Genomic DNA, 25,477 nt, shown 5'->3' with positions numbered 1-25,477 from the left:
ACTGTATGCACGTAACTAGACATAAGAGCTGATATCTTTCTTTTTTTTTTTTTTTTTGAGTCAGAGTCTCACTCTGTCACCTAGGCTAGAGTGTGATGGTGCGATCTCAGCTCACTGCAACCTCAGCCTCCCAGGTTCAAGCAATTCTTCTGCCTCAGGCTTCTGAGCAGCTGGGATTATAGGTGCCCACCACCATGCCTGGGATTACAGGCATGAGCCACCGTCTACATGAGAGTTGATATGCTGATAGATACCTTTTTTTTTTTCTTTTGACACAGAGTCTCGCTCTTTTGCCAGGCACCAGGCCGGAGTGCAGTAGTGCAATCTTGGCTCACTGCAACCTTCGCCTCCTGGCTTCAAGCAGTTCTCCTGCCTCAGCCTCCTGAGTAGCTGGGACCACAGGCGTGCGCCACCATACCCAGCTAATTTTTTTTGTATTTTAGTAGAGATGGGGTTTCACTATATTGGCCAGGATGGTCTCTATTTCTTGACCTCGTGATCTGCCTGCTTCAGCCTCCCAAAGTGCTGGGATTTATAGGCGTGAGCCATGGCACCTGGGGATATGTTCTACAGAGATTTGTTCAGGCACAGTGGCTCATGCCTGATATCCCAGCACTTTGGGATGCTGAGATGAGCGGATCATGGGGTCAGGAGTTTGAGACCAGCCTGACCAACCTGGTGAAACCCCGTCTCTACTAAAAATATAAAAATTAGCCTGGTGTGGTGGCACACACCGGTAATCCCAGCTACTCGGGAGGCTGAGGCAGTAGAATTGCTTGAACCTGGGAGGCAGAGGTTGCAGTGAGCCGAGATCACGCCGCTGGACTCCAGCCTGGGTGACAGAGTAAGATTCTGTCTCAAAAAAAAATTATGTAGGTGATCTAAAGCATTAATATTAATTAAACACACAATTGAACAAAACCTCAACAGTGGTATTTTCTTAGAACACATGAATTCCTTCTCTCCTAAATATGTGTTTCTAAGTGCTACGTTGAAACTAATGTAGTTAGAGCTGAAAGCCTTGGATTACAGATCTAGATAGAGAAACCTCAGTGATTTTCCCTGAAGTCACAGAGCTATTAATGGTGTATCAAAGATTCATACCCAGAATATTTTTTTTTTAAGCTGGGACTTTTGTCAGTGCTTCAGATTGAAGCTTTACATTGCTTTTGATCATAAACATTTGCTAGAAAGTAGGTATCTTTTCCTGTAAGTAAAGATAGTGTCCTCTAACTTACGGTGCATAGAACTAAAACATTTTTTGTTTAAAGTTTTTTGTTTTATGGACATTTTCTAATTATTCCTATGTGGGTATGTGAAATAAAATTTTTTGCTTTTTTAAGACCCCTGGGCATACTCCTTCCTTAAGATGGGATGAGACACCAGGTCGTGCAAAGGGAAGTGAGACTCCTGGAGCAACGCCAGGCTCAAAAATATGGGATCCTACACCTAGCCACACACCAGCGGGAGCTGCTACTCCTGGACGAGGCGATACACCAGGCCATGCCACACCAGGCCATGGAGGCGCAACTTCCAGTGCTCGTAAAAACAGATGGGATGAAACCCCCAAAACAGAGAGAGGTACTTCTAGTGGAATATGGATGTGTGGATGAAATGTTGAGTGGTATGTTTACGGACTAAACTCTGTTCTGTTTATTCCTGGATAGACAGTATAAATAACCGGCTGCTTTGAGGGTACAGATTAAGAATGGAATAGATCATATGCCTAATTTTTTTCCCTCTTGAAGAGATTTAAGATTTATTTAAGGAAGAACTGTAGGTGAAAGTAAAGTTAGTAGGCTGTAACCTTTGATGTTGTTTGTTTGTTTTTTAGAGACAGGGTTTTGTTCACTGTAGCCTTAACCTCCTAGGCTCAAGGCATCTTCCCACCTCAGCCCTCTGAGTAGCTGAGATGATAGGAGCATGCTACCGTACCCAGCTAATTTTTAAATTTTTTTTGTGGAGACAATGTTTCATTTCATTGCATAGCATGGTCTTGAACTCCTATCTTCAAGAGATCTCCTACTAAAGTATTGGGATTACAGGCATGAACCACTGCACCTGGCCTACGCTTTTTTTATTATGGAAAAATACCTAACATCAAATTTACTTTTTTTTTTTTTTTTGTGATGGAGTCTCGCTCTGTTGCCCAGGCTGGAGTGCAGTGGCACAATCTTGGCTCACTGCAGCCTCTGCCTCCTGGGCTCAAGTGATTCTCCTGCCTCAGCCTCCTGAGTAGCTGGGATTACAGGTACGTGACACCACACCTGGATAATTTTTGTAATTTTATTAGGGATGGGATTACACCATGTTGGCAGGCTGATCTCAAACTCCTGACGTCATGATTGGCCCACCTCGGCCTCCTAAAGTGTTGGGATTACAGGCATGAACCAGTGTGCCCGGCCAAATGTACTATTTTTAACCATTTATTTACTTATTTTCAGTTAATACTTACATAATACTAACCATTTTTTTGTTTTGTTTTGTTTTTGAGATGGAGTTTCACTCTTGTTGACCAGCTGGAGTACAGTGGCGCCATCTTGGCTCACTGCAACCTCCACCCGCCAGGTTTAAATGATTCTCCTGCCTCAACCTCCCGAGTAGCTGGGATTACAGGATGTGTCATAATGTCTGGCAAATTTTGTATTTTTAGTAGAGACAGGGTTTCTCCATGTTTGTCAGGCTAGTCCCGAACTCCCAACCTCAGGTGATCCGCCTGCCTCATCCTCCCGAAGTGCTGAGATTACAGGCGTGAGCCACCATTCCCAGCCAATCATTTTTAAGCATATGGTTCAGTGGCACCAAGTACATTCACCGCATTTTGCACTATCACTACTTCATTGTTAGGATTTTTTTCATCATCCCAAACAGAAAAACCTGTATCCATTGAACAGGGCCTTCCCATTCCCTTTTCTTCCCAGCCCCTGCTGGCCTCCATTCTGTGCTCTGTCTCTCTGAATTTACCTAAACCTCTTACTTTTTTGTGTAGGTGGTCAAAAGCTTTATTTCCTTAACTGTTTATAAGAACAGTTGAGGTAAATTAGGATTTAACTATACATCTGCTGTATTAAAATTTTGTGAACTTTTAATGGTAATGGAGTAGTGCTTAATATGTAAAGAAGGAAAGAAGCAGTGTAGAACTGCACATGCAGTGTCACCTCAACTGTATGGAGAAATGAAGGAAGTAGCTTGAGATACACATAGCAGATATCTCTGTGTAATAATGTTAAGGATAGTTAAAAAATGACTTTGCTCTCTTCCTGTTTCGTAGTAGTTACTGTCTGTTTTTGTAACCCACGGAAAAGAAACATGTATACACACAAGAGTGTGAAAAGGTATATATAAATTTGAAATGGAACACTAGAAATTTAAATAAGGAATATTCTATTTTAGAACTTAATAGATTTGATTATAACTGAGAATAAAAAATATTATTTTAACAGTGATTAAAATTGTGGTCTTACTCACTCTTTCTTTTTAAAGACACTCCTGGGCATGGAAGTGGATGGGCTGAGACTCCTCGAACAGATCGAGGTGGAGATTCTATTGGTGAAACACCGACTCCTGGAGCCAGTAAAAGAAAATCACGGTGGGATGAAACACCAGCTAGTCAGATGGGTGGAAGCACTCCAGTTCTGACCCCTGGAAAAACACCAATTGGCACACCAGCCATGAACATGGCTACCCCTACTCCAGGTAGAAACTCTCTCATTGAAAATAATTGTTTTTTCCTCTACAAATTATTTAATTTTTTCTTTATGGTATTCTGTGTGCTATTAATGTCAATTACTAGCTAGAATAAGGAGATAAAAAAATAAGTCTTGGTTTGCATTTATAATATAAAAGCAACTAAATGTTAGGGTTGGTCTTAATGCTCTTTTATCTCAAAGATATATGTAATAATACAGTGTTGCACTATAGATTGTATAAAAATTTGCTTTTCTTGGTAGGTCACATAATGAGTATGACTCCTGAACAGCTTCAGGCTTGGCGGTGGGAAAGAGAAATTGATGAGAGAAATCGCCCACTTTCTGATGAAGAATTAGATGCAATGTTCCCAGAAGGATATAAGGTAGTACATCAAATATGAATGAGGTTGTATTTAGGATATGCATTTATTTTAAATAGTAAAAAAAAATTGATCAAGGTTGCATTGGCTTTGCCCAAATTTAGTATTGTCATTCCATTCTCTTAGGTATTTCCAAGTATGTTTCAGTTCCAAAGAGAGATGAAAAGAAATGAACAACAAGAAATTAATTTTTGAAAGAAATCTCAAGGACTATTGGTTAGACTTTGAGAACTGCCGCTGCTTCAGTTTTCCATCAGTCCCAGGAATAAACTCCTTTAGATTGTGGTTTTTTTTTCTTGGTGTTTTACCAAGATTTTGTGTCCTTAAGTTTATGGATTATCAGTGGACACAAAGAATATTCTTGTTTTTTTTGGTGGTGGTGGTGGTTTTTTTTTTTTTTAGATGGAGTCTCACTCTGTTGCCCAGGCTGGAGTGCAGTGGCATAGTCTCTGCTGCCTGGGTTCCAGTCGTTCTCTTGCGTCCACCTCCTGAGTAGCTGGGATTATAGGCGTGTGCCACCATGTCCAGCTGATTTTTATATTTTTAGTAGAGATGGGGTTTTGCCATGTTAGCCAGGCTGGTCTTGAACTCCTGACCTCAGGTGATCTGCCCTTCTCAGCCTCCCAAAGTGCTGGGATTACAGACGTGAGCCACCATGCCCAGCGTTCTTTTTGCCATATCAACTTGAAATTTATTTTGAACTATAAAATTTTCTAGGTAGCTGACACTTAGGGAGTATTTGTTAGTCTAAAGGTAGTCTGTGGTCGTATAGCTGAGATTATAACCAGAGAAACCAGATGACTTTGTAAATCATCTGATGGCCTTTACAGAGCTTTTTCTGTTAATGACTGTTGATTTTTAACAGTTTGTGTGTGTTTTTTTTTTTTTTGGTTTTGTTTTGTTTTGTTTTAGAGACAGGGTCTCACTCTGTTGCCCATACTGGAGAGCAGTGGCATTGACATAGCTCATTGTAGCATCGAACTCCTGGGCTCAAATTATCCTCCTGCCTCAGCCTCCTGAGTTAGCTGCGGCTACAGGCATGCACCTCCACACCTGGCTAATTTTAATTTTTTTTTGTAGCGATGGAATCTCAGTGTGTTGGCTAGGTTGGTCTCAAACTCCTAGGCTCAAACTGTCCTCTCACTTTGGCCTCCTGAAGTGCTGGGATTATAGGCATGAGCCACTGTCCCCAGACTTGTTTTGTTTTTGATCCCCTGTTATTTTTGCTAAGTATGTGTTTCAAGTTTGCATGAATTTTTGCTTAAAAGCTTTTTGTAGACTCCACATAATGCTGTGGGTATAGATATAACCTACTGTTGACTGCCTGAGCTTCTTTCTCAGTCATAGTCATTGATTTCCTTAGTGTCACTAGGAGGAAAAGTCTCCCTTAGTGTGAATCCTCCTAAAAAGCAACATCCTTACTAATGAATATAAAAATATAGGAGACCTTTAAATTCTTAATGGCGAGTGATTTCTGTGGACTTGAAACTGATTTTTCTAGGCTTCACATCTATAGAGTATCCACTTTATTCAGAATGCTTAGTGGTCTGTGCTGGTGCAGACATTAACTAGCAACGAAAAATATCTGTATTTTGCAGATATTTTATATATATCAAATTATATAAAATAGAGATGGGGTCTCGCCTTGTTGTCCAGGCTGTTCTCAAACTCCTGGGCTCAAGTGTTCCTCCCATCTCAGCCTCCTAAAGTGCTGGGATTACAGGCATGAGCCACCACACCTGGCCTGACCAGAAGTTGTAATTTTTTTTTTAAGTCTGTTACCAGCTTAAAAAAAAAATTATTTGTGATTTTTAGCCAATAGTTTTTGAAATTTTACTGGTTTTGCAAAAGGTTTAATTAGGTGGTATATTTTACAGGGCTTTGGTAAACATTTTGGTTTTAGTTTTTATGAGTTTTACCTTAAAAGATTTGTTTTTAGAGTGCAGAAATTTATGTGATATTTTAATACTAAAATATAGCTCTTTATATGTTGTATACACCGTATGAGCTTATTTCCAGTTATATAAATACTTATTAAACGTTATTTGCTTTACTAGAGCATTTTTTGGAATTGCTGACTCAGATTTTATTTTCAAATTTTTAATAATTTGACATTTTGACCCACAACATGTTTGAACGTGATTAGTGTTTTCTAAGCTCTTCTCTTGTATTTCCTCAGTTCCCTATACAGCTGATATAATCAACAGATGAGAAGCATGTATTTTAAGTTTCTAATTACATTAGAAAAGCAAGATAGGTGTTGTCTCCAAGCAAATAAAAACCTTCTAACTAATAAACTGTAAAATATTTTAAGTGCAAATGTTTTTCAAGTTAAGATAATTCTAAAATGTCTTATAACTTTTATTAGGTACTTCCTCCTCCAGCTGGTTATGTTCCTATTCGAACTCCAGCTCGAAAGCTGACAGCTACTCCGACACCTTTGGGTGGTATGACTGGTTTTCACATGCAAACTGAAGATCGAACTATGAAAAGTGTTAATGACCAGCCATCTGGAAATCTTCCATTTTTAAAACCTGATGATATTCAGTACTTTGATAAATTACTGGTAAGTATTGCTAGCAGAAATAAACTATTACATTGTGTTCCAGAATTATAAATCATAACATTTCAATTTGCCTTAACATTTGTTTTCTTTTTACTATAGGTTGATGTTGATGAATCTACACTTAGTCCAGAAGAGCAAAAAGAGAGAAAAATAATGAAGTTACTTTTAAAAATTAAGAATGGAACACCACCAATGAGAAAGGTAAGTCTCAGTTTGTTAAGTTGTCATGTTTGTTGCTTATGTAATTAAAAACAAATTTTTGTAGTTTTTGTAGAGACAGGGTTTTGCCAAATTGCCCAGGCTGGTTTCAAGTGATCCTCCTGCCTCGGCCTACCTCCCAAAGTGCTGGGATTACAGGTGTAAGCCACTGAACCTGGCCATGTTTATATTTTTAAAAATGTTTTTAATTTTTAAATTTTTTCACCAGGAAATGTAGTCCACAAAATAGTAGTGAGCTATTGGTATAGCCCACTGTGGAGTATGGCCTTTCCTTACTCTCCCAAATAGCCCAAATTGGTAAAGGTTATTTAGGAAGCCTTGCCTGCAAAGAAATTAACTTTTGGTAGTGCTATATTTTTATGTTTAGGAATTTATAATTACTCTTGCTTCATCTTTATCAAGGACATAGTGTAAGGGAAAGAACTGTATGTAGTGTGAAGGATTTAACTTTTTTGCTTGTTGTTATTATATATATGTACTTTTGAGACAGGGTCTTGCTCTGTTGCCCAGGCTGGAGTGTAGTGTGCAATCTTGGCTCACTACAACCTCCACCTCTTGGGTTCAAGCAGTTCTCCTGCCTCAGCATCCCAAGTAGCTGGGACTACAGGTGTGCGCCACAACGCCCTGCCGACTTTTGTATTTTTAGTAGAGACAGGGTTTCACCATGTTAGCCAGGCTGGTCTTGAACTTCTGGCCTCAAGTGGTTCACCTGCCTTGGCCTCCCAAAGTGCTGGGATTACAGGTGTGAGACACTGTGCTTCGCCGTTTTTTATTATTTAAATAGAGATGGGGTCTCACTTTATTGCCCAGGCTGGTCTTACTCCTGGGCTCAAGCGATCCTCCTGCCTCTGTCTCCCAAAGTGCTAGATTACAGGCGTGAGCCACTATGCCCTGCTGGAGCTATCTTTTTTAATCAAAGAATTTTGTGCTAATAAAGATGCTGAAAAATGAGACTCTCTTTTTGCCCTCAAGGCCTTAAAATATGCTTAAAGCTTGAAGATAATTAAAATTATATAAGGAATTATTAATACTATATGTGCCTTGGAAATGGAAGATACTTTAGGGGAAATGAAAGCATTTAGTACATAGCTCTGTGGTCCTTTTGTTCTATTAAATTACCCTTATGAATTGACATAAAATTTCTATCACAGGAGTTCAAATTCCGGAGTAATTTGGAAGGAAATGAACTCATGCAGTCTATGTAAAATGTGTGTAAAAGTATACACTAAAATACTAAATTATAGAAAATCTTTGAGTAATTTGTGCATTCAAAATGCTTGATTATAAAGCATTCACACCTTTTATTCTGCTTTTTTTCCCAGGCTGCGTTGCGTCAGATTACTGATAAAGCTCGTGAATTTGGAGCTGGTCCTTTGTTTAATCAGATTCTTCCTCTACTGATGTCTCCTACACTTGAGGATCAAGAGCGTCATTTACTTGTGAAAGTTATTGACAGGATACTGTACAAACTTGATGACTTGGTTCGTCCATATGTGCATAAGGTTTGTTCTCCTTAATAGTGTTCCTGATGCTTTAATATTTTAACTTTTTCAGTTAATGTTAAATTTACATATCCTCCTAGACCTTTTTTTTTTTGCACAACTACACGTCATACATGTACAAATACAATTATATACAGAATAAATGTACATACAGATGTACACATGTAAGTTTTTGTTACCTTTGTCATAAGAGGTTCATACTGTTTTTTCATTTGCTTTTATTGAGATTAGGATAAGAATATGTGATTCTGTATTATGCCATTTAGTGTTAAGAACCAGTGTTTTTACTGATGGTAATTATGGTACAGTATGTTCATAGGGTGTATAAATTATTTTTTTGAGTCGAAGTTTTGCTGTGTCACCCAGGCTAGAGTGCAGTGGCGCAATCTTGGTTCACTGCAACCTCCACCTCCCAGGTTCAAGCGATTCTCCCTCCCAAGTAGCTGGGATTACAAGCGCCTGCCACCATGCCTGGATAATTTTTTTATTTTTAGTAGAGGTGGGGTTTCACCATGTTGGCCAGGCTGATCTTGAACTCCTGACCTCAGGCGATCCACCCACTCAAAGTGGTGGGATTACAGGTGTTAGCCACCGCACCTGGCCATAAGTTATTTTTTTAAAAACATCAGTAATTGATGTCAAAGTGTAGCTTCTTCTCTTTTTTTTTTCTTTTTCAGATCCTCGTGGTCATTGAACCGCTATTGATTGATGAAGATTACTATGCTAGAGTGGAAGGCCGAGAGATCATTTCTAATTTGGCAAAGGTATTTACATTAAATTTCTAGAGAAGAAAATTTTTATCTGTTTGTGGAATTATTTGATTATGGAAGGAAATGGTTGAACATTAATATTGGCAACTGATGACTGTTCCTTTTTTCTTTACTTTTTAGGCTGCTGGTCTGGCTACTATGATCTCTACCATGAGACCTGATATAGATAACATGGATGAGTATGTCCGTAACACAACAGCTCGAGCTTTTGCTGTTGTGGCCTCTGCCCTGGGCATTCCTTCTTTATTGCCCTTCTTAAAAGCTGTGTGCAAAAGCAAGAAGTCCTGGCAAGCAAGACACACTGGTATTAAGATTGTACAACAGATAGCTATTCTTATGGGCTGTGCCATCTTGCCGCATCTTAGAAGTTTAGTTGAAATCATTGAACATGGTAAGTTGCAATGTAACTTTGTCTTTTTTTTCTCTTTAAGAGGTAAGGTCTTTACTATGTTGCCCAGACTGGACTCAAACTTCTGGGCTCAAGTGATCCTCCTGCCTCAGCCTCCTGAGTAGCTGGGACTAGAGGTACACACAAAAGCCTGTCTACATTTAATAGGACAGCTGTCCTAAAATTTGGGCTACTGATTTGGGGAGATAAATGGAAGGGCGTAACTGTACAAACTATATATTTTATGGGTTTGTGATGTTATCTGCTAACAGGCTGTGGTTCATATTTGCTTTTACCTAATTTTGTCTAATGTGAGCACATTCTGCAGTTTAGCTAAATAGTTGATATAGTGCAAGAATCTGGATGATATTGTATAACTTAGGTAATGTTGGTGCATAGTTAAAACCTGTGTTTGGTTTTGTAGGTCTTGTGGATGAGCAGCAGAAGGTTCGGACCATCAGTGCTTTGGCCATTGCTGCCTTGGCTGAAGCAGCAACTCCTTATGGTATCGAATCTTTTGATTCTGTCTTAAAGCCTTTATGGAAGGGTATCCGCCAACACAGAGGAAAGGTAAATCCACCAATTACTTTTTGATTTCTCTTCATTAAGGTGACATAAATCTAAATTACTAAACTACATTTATTTTTTATTTAAAAACAGGGTTTAGCTGCTTTCTTAAAGGCTATTGGGTATCTTATTCCTCTCATGGATGCAGAATATGCCAACTACTATACTAGAGAAGTGATGTTAATCCTTATTCGAGAATTCCAATCTCCTGATGAGGAAATGAAGAAAATTGTGCTGAAGGTATTTATTCCAAATTTGTTAACGTAAACCGGGTTTGTTTAATGGTTCTTAGATAATTTTAAAGTGTTTTTTTAAAAAACAACAGCAAAAGAAAACTATGTTACACCAGTACTGTTTGATTTGTTTTAAATTTTATTTTTCAATATCAAGTAATCAGCAATGAGTATTCTCTTCATTTCAGGTCAGTTGATTTATTATTACTGTTTTTTTAACCTTTTAGGTGGTAAAACAGTGTTGTGGGACAGATGGTGTAGAAGCAAACTATATTAAAACAGAGATTCTTCCTCCATTTTTTAAACACTTCTGGCAGCACAGGATGGCTTTGGATAGAAGAAATTACCGACAGGTAAGCTTTTATTGTAAAAAAAATATTCTCAAAAATCCTTTATACTCATTTTTTATTTCGTTGAATCCATGTTGCATATTATTTTTTTGCTTTGATTATCTCACAGTTCATATGTGCTTGATTATGAAAGGAGGTGGAGGCCGGGTGCGGTGGCTCACGCCTGTAATCCCAGCACTTTGGGAGGCCGAGGCGGGTGGATCACGAGGTCAAGAGATCGAGACCATTCTGGTCAACATGGTGAAACCTCGTCTCTACTAAAAATACAAAAAATTAGCTGGGCACGGTGGCGCGTGCCTGTAATCCCAGCTACTCAGGAGGCTGAGGCAGGAGAATTGCCTGAACCCAGGAGGCGGAGGTTGCAGTGAGCCCAGATCACACCATTGCACTCCAGCCTGGGTAACAAGAGCGAAACTCCGTCTTTAAAAAAAAAAAAAAAAAAAAAAAAAAGAAAGAAAGGAGGTGGATTTTAGTCAGCTGGTTAACTTCCATTTTGACTTGGCATTCAAGGATCAATACTCAACTGTGAATTGATGTTTTTGTCTGGTAAATCCAGTGCTTTATCTGGCTAGGTGAAACATGGATACAGTTTACCTACCTTGAATCACGTTAGCTTATACTCATTCTTAAATTGTTTGGTCACTTTTCTCTTCAACTTTAATAAATAGCAATGAATCATTCATGGTATGTTTACTAGCTAAATAATACATTTAGAGTATTTGGTTTTTATGATGTTGCTTTGTTTCCTTGGAAAAGCAGTCTAAAAGAGGTGTTTTTTTTTTGTTGTTGTTGTTTTTTGTTCTTTTTAGTTAGTTGATACTACTGTGGAGTTGGCAAACAAAGTAGGTGCAGCAGAAATTATATCCAGGATTGTGGATGATCTGAAGGATGAAGCCGAACAGTACAGAAAAATGGTGATGGAGACAATTGAGAAAATTATGGGCAATTTGGGAGCAGCAGATATTGATCATAAACTTGAAGAACAACTGATTGATGGTATTCTTTATGCTTTCCAAGAACAGACTACAGAGGTAATGATAACTAATTATTATGGCACACTGCCACTGACTTTCATATTTTTAGAAGAAGCATATTACTTGTCAAGCAAATTTTTCTAAAATGCAGTTGTATTTGAAGTAATTTTTAAAATGCTCCTGTTCTTGGATACCAAAAAAATATTCTATCTCAAGTTTTAAGATTTGATGTAAAAAAACAACAGATGTTTTGGTGGTTGAAAAAGATTGACTATTAGTATATTTCAACTGTGTAGTCATAAAGAAACCAAATGATTGTGTCTTTTTATTTATTTATTTTAGGACTCAGTAATGTTGAATGGCTTTGGCACAGTGGTGAATGCTCTTGGCAAACGAGTCAAACCATACTTGCCTCAGATCTGTGGTACAGTTTTGTGGCGTTTAAATAACAAATCTGCAAAAGTTAGGCAACAGGCAGCTGACTTGATTTCTCGAACTGCTGTTGTTATGAAGACTTGTCAAGAGGTAAAGTTTTGTGTCAAATTTTTACTTCTTCACTAAATAGTTTAATGTAAATGGTAACATTTTAACATTATTTGTTTTATTATAGGAAAAATTGATGGGACACTTGGGTGTTGTATTGTATGAGTATTTGGGTGAAGAGTACCCTGAAGTATTGGGCAGCATTCTTGGAGCACTGAAGGCCATTGTAAATGTCATAGGTATGGAGTTTGCTGGTTGCATAAGACTTTTTCTTGTTTTGTTTAACTTTCTTTTTTCTTATTTTAAGTAAAATACAGAGTCTTATTTAGGTGTTGGGAGGTTTTTGTTACTTTTTTAAAAGCACTTCAAGATTGTAGTTAAGTCAGGGGATGCCACAAAAGTCTTGTTTCCCAAAACCCGTTTATATGTTACTTCAAAGAGAAAAAAAGGGCAAGTTTGGGACCTACAGGAGAGGTGGGAGTAGTCACAATTCCAAAAGCTTTGAGGTTATGGAATATAGGACCCTAGTAAAAATGGTGTGTCAGCTGAAATATATTCTGCAGGGCAAAAAGGCAACCCTGAAGTTTTAATTTAGTTTTAGAATTATATATAAATATATATATAATCTTGAATTAGTAAGTGATTATGACAGTTTTTTTTACTTACCATCAGTTTCAAGGAGTATAATCAGAAAAGTGAATTGATCAAATTATTTTCTTAAATTTATTTATATACCCAAGTTTTAAAAATTGTCTGTTGAATTTTCTAACCCAAAACACAGTTATATTACAAATGGTCTTAGATACGGAGAGCAAAGTTTTTATTCTGTTAGGTCAGTATGACCAAGAAAAGACATGGGTTCTTGTATTTAATCTTTTTTTAAAAAATTTATTATGACTGTTGACAAATGTAACTCCTGCAGAGTTTAGAGGGTCTGATAACCTAGCAGAAGTCAAAATAGCTGACTGTAAGAGAGCCACTGTTTGTTTTTTTCTCATTAGATATAAAAAGTTTTTATGCAATTTATATCTTTATACTATTCTATTTGCATATAATCTCCAATGCAGCCCAGTCCTCTATACTTGAAGATAGTTACTTGCCAAAAATCATTTACACAGCCATTTGTAGGCCTCTGGTTTGCAGGGAGTTTCAAACTGTATTATTTGTCAGAGAGAGGCATGGGAAGAGCAATGGAGAGAGAATCAGAGCACGCGATTCTAGTTAGAGCAAGAGCCCCTGCCAGCTGCCTCCTTTTTTCTCTCTTCATAGGTGTAAATACCATCCAAGTATGCCCTGCATTGCAGGGAGACTGGAGATCTGTTTGTTTTGCAGTTAAAGGGTAAGGGGGCCCTTTCTGGAAATTTTTGCTTTATTTACATGTTTACCTCTGGCTTATATTGTTGTGTACGGCCGGAACATAAGCTGTCCCCATATTTAAATGTCAGTACACAAATACATTTCAGAACCAAACAAAACTTTTTTGTTATTGAGTATCCATCATTTAAATCACTTCACTGATTTCTTTCATTTCTATGCATAATCAAAAGTTGTTAATGAAAGTTAAAAACGATTCTGAATCTGGTCAGAATCTGGGCTTTCTCTTTCCAAAGGCAGCTGTAAGTTTATATTTATGCACAGTCATATATGACATTGCTAAGTAAAAGGAAAGTGAACAAAAGTTGCAATTTAAATGTTGATAGTGTATTGACTTCTATTAAATAGGTATGCATAAGATGACTCCACCAATTAAAGATCTGCTGCCTAGACTCACCCCCATCTTAAAGAACAGACATGAAAAAGTACAAGAGAATTGTATTGATCTTGTTGGGCGTATTGCTGACAGGTAAGCAGATTACCCAAACATTTTTATAAGCAATATCAGTTTTCAAGTTTGGCCACTTTTTATTCAATTAGCAAAATTTTTTTAATGTCACTAATATAAGTGTATATGATTAGGCTATCCAGTATTAATATTTTCAGTCAAATTTCATTTTGGATGGTAATGGGGTGGCAATATAATTTTAAGACTAAACCTTTAAGACTAACTCTAACCTTTCTGAAGAGTAATAACTTTTATTTAATGCTTAAAATGAGCTAGCAATCATGTTTTTAGAACTGAATTTGCAAATTTACCCTTAAAACTTAATGTCACAAAAATTAATATGTGTATTTCTTTTTTAATTAGGGGAGCTGAATATGTATCTGCAAGAGAATGGATGAGGATTTGCTTTGAGCTTTTAGAGCTTTTAAAAGCCCACAAAAAAGCTATTCGTAGAGCCACAGTCAACACATTTGGTTATATTGCAAAGGCCATTGGGTGAGTGTTATTTACTTCCATTAAAAAAAAATTATAGTAAATCCGTTGTGGTGTTGAAATCTCTTTTGAGGCATGGTCTGAGTAATGCAGTTGCAAAAGCACTTCATTTAACCGCTGACCTTCTGATTATTGGAATGCATTCTTAAATTCAATTCTTTCTTTTTTTTTTTTTTTCTTTTCGAGACAAAGTCTTGCTCTGTTACTCACTGCTAGAATGCAGTGATGTGATCTGCAACCTCCACCTTCTGGGTTCAGGTGATTCTCCTGTCTCAGCCTTCCCAGTAGCTGGGACTACAGGTGTTGCACCACCACACCTGGCTAATTTTTTGTATTTTTTAGTAGAGACGAGGTTTTTACTATGTGGGCGAGGCTGCTCTTGAACTCCTGACCTCAAATGATTCACCTGCCTTGGCCTCCCAAAGTGTTGAGATTACAGGTGTGAGCCATTGCGCCCAGCCTGTAGTCTTAAATTTTTAATTGAATTAAAATAAATTTACTTTAATTATATGTTAGGTATTTTCAGGGAGAGAAACAGTACCATTTTCAGAAAAATTTTAAATGTGTATTGGTTTTTTGGATATTGCTTAAACTATAAAGGCAAGTTTTTAATCTTACAGCATCATTTAAGTCTCATATTGAATGCTCTGTGTTTTAAAAATTTTATTATGGATTGCTTGAGCTTAGGAGTTCAAGGTTACGGTGAGCTGTGATTGTGCCACTGTACCCCAGCCTGGGCACCTGGGCCCAGGACAAGACCCTGTCTCTAAAAAAACAACAAAAATGCTATTCTAACATTAATCCACAGATTTAACTGAATTATAGCTGCTTTGTGAAATAATCTGTGGTTGTTTACTTCCACTCCATTACAACTAAAGTGGGAAAAAGCAGTCATTATAGAAAACGAGACACTGCGTGTTCATGTGGCTTAAGTAAGAAAATGTTTTTAAGGAATATGACATGCGAATGTCTGATTCCTTAGTTAGAATTAACCAGACCATACTCTCTCTCTTAACACATACTCATTCCTCTCCTATTTTGGTAGCATAATATTTATTTTAGTGGTGATGGAGTCAAGAAATTTGCAGCCAATAGCTGTTGTGCAAGCTTTTAGCCTCAGTGTCCCATAAGCTTATGTCAAAGAAGAGGTGAATAGATGCAGCAAATTGTGTGGGAGGGAATATGAAAGGAAAAAAGATTTCATATGGTTTATAGTGGGAGACTGCAATTTGGATACTCATACCTAGTTCTAGTGCCCATTTTGACAACTCAGAGAATTACTCACTTTAAACATTTACTTACATTTCTTTATATATCAGAAAGTTTAAAGACTGAACATTGAGAATTAATTTGAGTTAACTTAACATTTTTAGAATTCATACAGCTATGGCCTCTGATCTCAGAGTTAACTTTTAAAAACTGATCTTTTAATTTATATGAAATTTTCATATAGAAACAACAATGCCAGTGACTTGAAAATACTGCATTTTTATCATAAAATTACTGAGCTCCCTGTCATTAGTATTTAAAAGTTTTCATCCTCATGCGTTTTTTTCTTCCATAAATTTTTGACTTATGGAAATCAAAGTTCGACTTATTATTGTTGACCCATTTGTTTTTTTTCAGCCCTCATGATGTATTGGCTACACTTCTAAACAACCTCAAAGTTCAAGAAAGGCAGAACAGAGTTTGTACCACTGTAGCAATAGCTATTGTTGCAGAAACGTGTTCACCCTTTACAGTACTCCCTGCCTTAATGAATGAATACAGAGTTCCTGAACTGAATGTTCAAAATGGAGTGTTAAAATCACTTTCCTTCTTGTTTGAATATATTGGTGAAATGGGAAAAGACTACATTTATGCTGTAACACCATTACTTGAAGATGCTTTAATGGATAGGTAAGTGACTTGAACTAAATACAGGAAAATAATTATAACTCTTCCTTCATTTTAGAACATCCTGAAATAGTTATTAGATGACTTTTCATTGTAATGTAGATAAAGAAAAAAATGCTAGCCTGGAGTCTTAGGACATTGTAAATATGACTTATTATTTAAAATAATGTGCACATTGTAGTGATTCTCCAAAGTTTCTTTCAAGTTCCCCACCTCCCTTTAAATCTCTTTTCATATCTGTTGAACTACATTTTGAAAAGGGTTGATAATCTTTTGTTTTCAAAATTGGTCAAATATAGTTACAGGAATTGATGAGCAGGAGCTAGTCAGTGTGGCAGAGACCTGATGTTTTTTAGCTTTTTATTGTAGGTAAAGCACAGATTTCTCTTAAGCTTTCGAATTACTGAACATAGTCTGACAGAGCTGCACTCTTCCCATTGCAGATCCCTAGTGTTTCAGATGGTGACCACCAGTACAGTACTGTTTGAGTTATTTGACAGATTCCTAATACCTTTTACCATCTAGACTGATATTATAGCCGTAAACACAAAAGTAACTGAAGAAAGTGCAAAGGAAAGTGCAGGCATAGTAAAGGAAAGAACTGTTTAACTGGCTCTGTATTTTTCAGGAGAGATAAGTTACTCAAATCAGAGCCCATTCAAATACTTTTGTGTATAAATTAAAGTTATTCATTAATGACCTGAAAGGGAGACTTAAATGGACTCATCAAAAAGTTACCAGAATATATATATGCAAGACATGGAGACAAAGTAAGAATTGAGCTCTGTAAAAGCCTTGCTGCCCAGGGCAGAAAAAAATGAGGGTAAATTGCTCTTGCTCCATACTCCTCATTGAGAAGTGCCTGAGCACTATGGTTAAAAATTTTGTTCTGTGTACTAAATTAAAAATTTTAACTTTTACAGTTAAAAATTTTGTTCCGTATACTAAGAAGTTGGGGAGTAATTCCATTGAAAATTACTAAATGGAAAGAATACTTCAGTTGGAAGTTTTATTAATGAGGAATACTGCTTCATGCTTATGCTGAATGACATTATTAAAATAAACAAGAAAAACAAGGGTATTAATAAATACAAGCCTTTTTCTCTTATATCTTTGATATGGTCTGTCTTACTGTCTTTGGGACAAAATGTGGAAACTCATTTTCATACCTGTTGCAAATCCCAGTATGTTAGCCAATGAGTTCATACTTGGTTGAATAATTGTGGAATGAATCACTCATTGATTTTTCATAAACATAAATTCAGTTAATGTAGGAGATGATAGTTATTTCTGTAGGTTTGAAAAAATTATTGAGCTTTCTTCCTTTGCTCAAATTAAGTTACTGAATGAAGCATAAACTTTATGTGAGAAGGGAATTTAATTTTAATTCAGTTATCTATTATATGCCAGTATCTAAAGTACTGGTAAAAATTTAAGTTTATAATCAAGAGTTTAAAATGATTTGGGCAGCCAAGGCAGGAGGATGGCTTGATCCCAGGAATTCACAGCCAGCCTGGGCAACATAGCGAGGCCCTATCTCTAAAAATAAAAAAGAAAAATAAATTTTTTTTTTTTTTTAAACATTTTCACTCTTGTTGCCCAGGCTGGAGTGCAAGGGTGTGGTCTCGGCTCACTGCAACCTCTGTCCCCCTGGGTTCAAGTAATTCTCCTGTCTCAGCCTCTTGAGTAGCTGGGATTACAGGTGCCCAGCACTACTGGCTAATTTTTGTATGTTTAGTAGAGATAGGGTTTCGCCACGTTGGCCAGGCTGGTCTCGAACTCCTGACCTCAGGCAATCCACCCACCTTGGCCTCCCAAAGTGCTAGGGGATTACAGGCATGAGCCACCATGCCTGGCCTGAAAAATAATTTTTAAAAAAGTGTAAAATAAGTTATTACTGTTCATTATTCATAGTTAGAGTCACGTCTCCTCTTTAGTAGCATAACAAAGCCAAGACATCACAGAGCCCTTCTGCTCATATTCATTTTAAAAGTTAATTAGAAAATATGGCTTAATAGTTGAGCCATAGTGAAGCTTGAGTCATTAAAGCAAAAGTCCTCAAGTGGAAGCTTTAGTCATTCTAAAGGATATATTAGATACATGAAATGTTAGGATGACTTTACATCTGTTCAGTGCACTGAATTCGTTTTTAATAGGCAGGTGAATATTTCCTGTAAAACTAAGACCGTATCTTAAAGGATTTTTTTCCCTTCCTTTGTAGAGACCTTGTACACAGACAGACAGCTAGTGCGGTGGTACAGCACATGTCACTTGGGGTTTATGGATTTGGTTGTGAAGATTCACTGAATCACTTGTTGAACTATGTATGGCCAAATGTGTTTGAGACATCTCCTCATGTAATTCAGGCAGTTATGGGAGCCCTAGAGGGCCTGAGAGTTGCTATTGGACCATGTAGAATGTTGCAATATTGTTTACAGGTAAGGTAAAGATTTTCTTTTTAATTGTTGATTTTTTTTTTTTTAATTTAAAGTTGTGGGATACATGTCCTGAATGAGCAGATTTGTTATATAGGTATACATGTGCCATGGTCGTTTGCTACACCTATCAACCCATCATCTAGGTTTTAAGCCCCACATGCATTAGGTATTTGTCCTAATGCTCTCCCTCCCCTTTTTCCCCACCTCCTGTAAGTTAAAAGTTTTTAAAAGATTACTTAGCAAGAAAAAGTAGTGTGTTGAATTAAGTTACCTTTTCTGATTATCAATAAGGCTATATTGTGCTATATGGGAGAACAGTTGTGTGGTGAGGGAGGAGTTAGTTTTTTCTCTTCCGTTATAGTTTTGTGTAATTACTAGGTTCCCCCTCCCCAAGGGAAATAATTTTGAATCATATCTATATAGTTTGTTTGTTAATTTTGTTAAGGTTATGTATGTTCTTGAAAATTGAAATGATTTAACTGTTCAATTATTCTAGGGTCTGTTTCACCCAGCCCGGAAAGTCAGAGATGTATATTGGAAAATTTACAACTCCATCTACATTGGTTCCCAGGACGCTCTCATAGCACATTACCCAAGAATCTACAATGATGATAAGAACACCTATATTCGTTATGAACTTGATTATATCTTATAATTTTATTGTTTGTGTTTAATGCACAGCTATTTCACACCTTAAACTTGCTTCGATTTGGTGATGTAAACTTTTAAACATTGCAGATCAGTATAGAGCTGGTCATAGAGGAAGAGCTAGAAATCCAGTAGCATGATTTTTAAATAACCTGTCTTTGTTTTTGATGTTAAACAGTAAATGCCAGTAGTGACCAAGAACACAGTGATTACATACACTATACTGGAGGGATTTCATTTTTAATTCATCTTTATGAAGATTTAGAACTCATTCCTTGTGTTTAAAGGGAATGTTTAATTAAGAAATAAACATTTGTGTACAAAATGCTAATTTGTGTCTGTTTTTTGAACATGACTTGTAAAATGCGGAACTTTGGTAAAGTATTGGTTTATGTGGATTAAGTGGCTTAATTTCATTTTCTGTCACCTGGTTTATAGAAAGTAGCAGAATAAAAACTATATAAAGTGATGGCATATTTGTCAGAATTCCATTGTTCTGTTAATGACAGGAAGAAGAGTAGTCTTGGGGAGGTGTTCCCCTCAAACTAGCACAACCATTCCATCATCATAGGAAAGTAGCACTTTTGCTGAACTGTCTTGAATAATATTTTGTACTTACATAGCGCCTTTCATCTCTTGATTTCTCAAAATGCTTTATGAACATGTTTAAAGGAAGTGGTTTAAGTTTTGTCTAATGCTTGGTAGGTCTACTGTGTTTAGCAAGGGAGGAAGATAACTTTACTTCAAAACTGCTCTCTGCCTTTTGGGAGTGAGGCTACCTAAGTAATGCTGATAGAACAGGACAATGTTGGGCTTTTCCCCATGTCATAAGCCACTACTCAGCAATGCATCAGTAAATACCTATTGAGTACCTACTGTATGCCAGCCACTGTGCTTAGATGCAAGGGACGCAAAGGTGCATGAGACCTGCCCTCTACCTTTAAGAACAGTATAACAGAGAAGGGGAGAGAGAAATCTTGTTACAGCTTCCTTATGTACTGTGATAATACACAGTGGCAGCAGCTAAAATGTCTTAAGTTTGCTTAGCTTTGTATTCAGTAGTAAGACAATAAGTTGATCTAAGAGTTCAGCATAAACTGAATGAAATGCCATTAATTCTAGAGGAATCAAGCATTAAGGCAGTACTAGACTTAAATTTTTTTAGCAAACATGTAAAGTATATTTTCAATCTTTTCTAATGTTGTGGCCCCAAATTTCTTAGTTTTGGCCTTTTTACTACCTATACTATTTTTACAATTTTATTTTGTCTCCATGTGGTAGTACTTCTGTGAACTCTAAAGGGAAAATAAATTCTGCAAGCAGCATTAGCATATAACTGCTACTGCAAGTAAAACTGCCTGTTAACACTTCAGGAGTTCCTGCTTCAGAAGAAGCTTAGTTAAGAAACAGCTTGTAACTGACTTAAGAAATTGATACTGAGCATTAATGGTTTGCAAGTATGATTTGTAACTCCTCATTTCTTGTATGGCAACTTTCTGGAAACATAGGTCACTATGTAGTAAAATTAAGCCAAACTCATCTTTCTGTTGTTAAGTTTTCTAGCAGTGCTTCAGTGCAGCTTTAAATCTCACTGCTCTCTCTGGTTGATGTCAAATGACCTTCAGTAACGACTAATGAGAATCTAATACAAATAGATTACAAAGCCAAAATTTGATGTTAAATCACTCTTGGAAATTTTTAATTATATTTTCAATTCAAGTACTTAGCTTATGTTTGCTTGGCCTCTGACTTTTTCTGGAAAATAGGCTTTGTAGTGGCAGTGTGGAGCAAAGGAGACTGCTACACCTTAAGTAACTTTTTTTTAACTGATGCAAATAATTTGAGGATAGAGAGGAGGGAAGTAGTGGAAGCTGTGACCTAAAAAATTGGGACCAAATAGAGGCTTACAGATGAGTGGGTTATTTTATGTGCTTATTGTTAAATAAGGAAAGCATTTTGTGATTTGTGGAAGACGCTATGTGAAGTTTTACCTATCTTCTCAAAGACCTTTTCTTTCATATTTTCTTTTGGTGTCTCTTAAAGCCAAACCAAGAAGGAAATGTTCTTAAGAACACAGGGTGGGTTTTTCTGTGGGCCTTTGTTGGTTTTTCTGTGGGCCATTGCCCTCTAATGGAATTGATTTCTGGCTGTTTGGTTTTTTCATATTGTATTTTTAAAATTTGTTGTATGGTGCCCTGTGAGCACCAAGTACCACCAGATGAATAAAACGTATTATATCTAAAGTCTTAGTAGGCCAGTTTTTAATCTTAGTTGACTCTGTATTGTTATCACACTGCACTCTGTTGTGGTTGTGCCATTTTTGCTATATTGAGCTCTTTTGGTTGTTTTCAAAACAAGGGAACTTAATGCTGAAAAACCAGAGAAGTTTTTCTCTATTAAGAAACTATAAAACAGTTGCAGCCACATAGGTTCAGTTCGGCTCTGTGGTTTCCGTTGGTTCTCAAATCCCCTAAGGTTAAAAGAGGATAATGTGGCTACCCTGGGGTTTCTCAACCTTGGCATTACTGACATTTTGGATCAAATAAGTCACTTGTGGGTGCTGTCCTGTGCCTTGCAGAATGTTGAACAGTTTTCCTGGCCTCTACCTGTGAGATGCCACCGGCACATCCCCATCCCAATGTTATAACCAAAAATGCCTCCAGACATTGTCTCATGTCCCTCAGAGGGCAAAATCTCCCTAGGGCGAGAACCACAGAGCTAGCCTTAGACCATTGTTTGAGCAGGACTTACATGCTTAATAAAATTAAAGCATGATGAATAAAGCATTTGATTTTAGGCAGCAGTTGCCTAGGAAGTAACTAGAAGTACTATTTAGCAGATACTTAAATGCCTACTTTGGGGTGAAGTTCTGCATAAGTTCTGGGGAAAGTAAGCTGTGAAAATGTGTAAGATGACCCTGGTGGGCAGCTTGGGCAGGAATGCCGGAGGTGGCTTGGTGCTCCACCTGGGATGCTGGTCTTCAAGCGTTGGGTTGTCACCTGTGAGCTGGTAATAGGTGGATTATATGGTATGGTTGGAGGAAGAGGGCAGGCAGGGCACAGAAACCCCTTCCTCCCTTTTAAAAAATTTTAGATAGGAAGCCACAGAGGAAATTTAGTTTTGCAAGGCAGTCAAGAATTGTAGGCAGAAGGGAATAAGTAAACGAGCGAGTGTAGTCAGTGACATCTCTAGTGTTCCTGCTAGAATAACTACGTTTTAAAATTTATTTTTTATTTTGTGGATTCTTAAATTATTTTCATAAAAGGACATGCTTGGACATGATGTTGGACAGTTACTTTTATCGCCATTGCACTCCAGGCTAGGTAACAAGCGAACTTCAACTCAACTGCATTTTTGTGAGATACCCAAGGTGATTCACATGCACATTAAAATTGAGAAGCACTAGGCTAGGATACCACTCCAGTCCCAATGTGGTAATGACACAGTAAAAAAGGGATGGAAGTGTCTACTTAGGTGTGGAAGCAAGTGGGCCTTAGACACAGATAGCCAAGAGGTGATCAAAACACTTCAGAAAGGTACTTTGCTGGAACCTGGATGAAATTAAAAGAGAGGGTACATGGAGACTGTTTTATTTTAATAAAATCCATTGCTTTTTCCAATAAAGCAGGTCAGTGTAATGTAGCTAATAAACCTCATAGGTGTATCTCCATATTACTAGCTGACTGACATTGGTCGTTGGAGCTGAAAGAGGAGAGCTCACTGTCTTGACACCGCTATGAGCTGGCCTGGGGGAGCCAGGTAACCTTTGGGAATCCTGGCTCTGCCTTTACTGTACCCTGATGGAAGAGTGGAACAGGATGTAAACACAAGATAGGTTTAACAGTTGGCCTGCAGTTAGTCCTGGATTTGTAACCTGGACATGCCACTTACTGGTTATGTGAACTAGGGCAAGTTTTTTAACCTTTCTACACTTCAGCTTTCTAATTTGTAAGAGTAGGGATAATTAATAGTACCTACCTCAGTAAGTGGTGGTCCTTGTAAAGATTGGATAAGATAATGTATATAAGGCAAAATGCCTAAGCACAACACTTAATAAATTTAACGGCTGTTGCTGTTGAAATAATTCTATTATTTTAGAGATAGGATCTCACTATATTGCCCAGGCTTGTCTCGAACTCCTAGGTTCAAGCAGATCCTCCTACCTTGGCCTTCCAAGGTGCTGGGATTTATGGGTGTGAACCATTACTCCTGGCCTGTTATTATGAGGTAAAAGACCTCTGTTATTGCTGACATTAGAAGGGATGGAGATTGGTAGGTGGCTTGAGGAGCAAGCACTTTGGAAATAATTCTTGAGGAAACAGAAGGTGGTCATCAGGGATGTTGAGATTGGCATTCCCAAGGGATTGCAGGGTATTCTCTAGTATTGTGCGACAGTGCAGCTGGCTAGAGAAGGTATTTGGTTGGATTAATCTGCAGGTGCAGCAGAAGGAAAGAGAGGATTAGGGGATTGGTGTGAGTTCAGTTGGAGACTTAAAAGCATAGATTTGGGCCGAGCGCGGTGGCTCACATCTGTAATCCTGGTGCTCACGTCTGTAATACCAGTGCTTTGGGAGGCCAAAGCAGGTGGATCATTTGAGGTCAGGAGTTCAAGACCAGCCTGACCAACATGGGGAAATCCCATCTCTACTAAAAATGCAAAAAAATTAGCTGGGCAATGGTGGTGCATGCTTGTAGTCCCAGCTACTCGGGAGGCTGAAGCAGGAGAATCACTTGAACCTGGGAGGCAGAGGTTGCAGTGAGTCGAGATCATGCCACTAGACTTCAGGCTGGGCAACAGAGTGAGACTCCGTCTCGAAAAAATAAAAGTATAAGGCCGGGTGCGGTGGCTCAAGCCTGTAATCCCAGCACTTTGGGAGGCCGAGGCGGGTGGATCACGAGGTCAAGAGATCGAGACCATTCTGGTCAACATGGTGAAACCCCGTCTCTCCTAAAAATACAAAAAATTAGCAGGGCACGGTGGCGCGTGCCTGTAATCCCAGCTACTCAGGAGGCTGAGGCAGGAGAATTGCCTGAACCCAGGAGGCGGAGATTGTGGTGAGCCGAGATCGCGCCATTGCACTCCAGCCTGGATAACAAGAGCGAAACTCCGTCTCAAAAAAAAATAAAAAAAGTATAGATTTGCTTTTAAATCTTCAAATTATTTTAGATTAAACCAGTGTCATTCAGTGTTAGAAGCACCTGAGAAACACTCCAAGTTTTATTTCTCTGGGAATAGTGACACGTTTCTGCCCCAAATGCTAAATGAGATACATAGTCCAGTACATTTTTCTTTTTTTTTGTTTTTTGAGATGGAGTCTTGCTCTGTCGCCCATGCTGGAGTGCAGTGGCATGATCTCAGCTCCCTGGTTCAAGCAGTTCCCCTGCCTCAGCCTCCTGAGTAGCTGGGATTACAGGCATGCACCTCCATGCCTGCCTAATTTTTTTGTATTTTTAGTAGAGACAGGTTTCACCATGTTGGCCAGGCTGGTCTTGAACCCCTGACGTCAGGCAATCCACCTGCCTCAGCCTCCCAAAGTGCTGGGATTACAGGCATGAGCCACCGTGCTCTGCCTTACATTTTCATTTTCTAATGAACATTTTTATATTTTTTTCTAGGTAGACTAGGTAATTTATAAAGAAGAAAAGAGGTTTACTTGGCTCGTGGTTTTTCAGGCTGTATAGTGTCTTGCTCTGTCACCCAGGCTGGAGTGCAGTGGCACAATCTCAGCTCACTGTAACTTCTGCTTCCCAGGTTCAATTGATCCTCCCATCTCAGCCTCCCGAGTAGCTAGACTACAGGCACATGCCACCACACCTGGCTAAGTTTTGTAATTTTTGTAGAGATGGGGTTTTGCCATGTTGCCCAGGCTTGTCTTGAACTCCTGAGCTCAATTAATCTGCCCACCTTAGCCTCCCAAATTGGGATTACAGGCATAGCCACTGTGCCTGACCTATGTATGTATGTATGTATGTATGTATGTATGTATGTATGTATACATGCATGCATTTATTGAACTGAGGTTTTGCTGTGTTTACCAGGCTGGTCTTGAACTCCTAGGC

The 25,477-nt window shown here is 38.0% G+C and overlaps 1 protein-coding gene and 2 non-coding genes across 7 annotated transcripts in view; 1 reads left to right on the top strand and 2 right to left on the bottom strand.

Annotated features, from left to right (window-relative positions):
• SF3B1 (splicing factor 3b subunit 1) overlaps positions 1-19,742 on the top strand; it is a 43,865-nt gene extending 24,123 nt beyond the window's left edge. For 3 of the 5 annotated variants that reach the window (XM_002749589.7, XM_078328072.1, XM_078328071.1), the window contains 19 exons: positions 1,344-1,581; positions 3,484-3,696; positions 3,951-4,072; positions 6,438-6,635; positions 6,735-6,836; positions 8,177-8,356; positions 9,034-9,120; positions 9,247-9,517; positions 9,939-10,084; positions 10,175-10,321; positions 10,542-10,667; positions 11,474-11,695; positions 11,981-12,163; positions 12,249-12,360; positions 13,844-13,964; positions 14,307-14,438; positions 16,062-16,334; positions 18,553-18,769; positions 19,266-19,742. In XM_002749589.7, coding sequence (XP_002749635.1) covers positions 1,344-1,581; positions 3,484-3,696; positions 3,951-4,072; positions 6,438-6,635; positions 6,735-6,836; positions 8,177-8,356; positions 9,034-9,120; positions 9,247-9,517; positions 9,939-10,084; positions 10,175-10,321; positions 10,542-10,667; positions 11,474-11,695; positions 11,981-12,163; positions 12,249-12,360; positions 13,844-13,964; positions 14,307-14,438; positions 16,062-16,334; positions 18,553-18,769; positions 19,266-19,424 — 3,249 coding nt within the window. In that variant the 3' untranslated portion in view covers positions 19,425-19,742. Of the gene's footprint in view, positions 1-1,343; positions 1,582-3,483; positions 3,697-3,950; positions 4,073-6,437; positions 6,636-6,734; positions 6,837-8,176; positions 8,357-9,033; positions 9,121-9,246; positions 9,518-9,938; positions 10,085-10,174; positions 10,322-10,541; positions 10,668-11,473; positions 11,696-11,980; positions 12,164-12,248; positions 12,361-13,390; positions 13,461-13,843; positions 13,965-14,306; positions 14,439-16,061; positions 16,335-18,552; positions 18,770-19,265 lie in introns of those variants that run through there. The other 2 variants (XR_013519020.1, XR_013519021.1) reach the window with 2 other exon arrangements.
• Positions 7,065-7,201, bottom strand: LOC118155121 (small nucleolar RNA SNORA4). Its single transcript, XR_004745344.1, has one exon. It is a non-coding gene; the product is annotated as a small nucleolar RNA SNORA4 (small nucleolar RNA).
• LOC118155199 (small nucleolar RNA SNORD2) lies at positions 10,469-10,524 on the bottom strand. Its single transcript, XR_004745409.1, has one exon. It is a non-coding gene; the product is annotated as a small nucleolar RNA SNORD2 (small nucleolar RNA).
• Positions 19,743-25,477: the final 5,735 nt, after the last annotated feature.

This window comes from Callithrix jacchus, chromosome 6 (genome assembly GCF_049354715.1).
Source record: "Callithrix jacchus isolate 240 chromosome 6, calJac240_pri, whole genome shotgun sequence".
In the NCBI taxonomy this organism is placed as follows: domain Eukaryota; kingdom Metazoa; phylum Chordata; class Mammalia; order Primates; family Cebidae; genus Callithrix; species Callithrix jacchus.
This window is presented reverse-complemented; position numbering and strand designations above follow the sequence as displayed.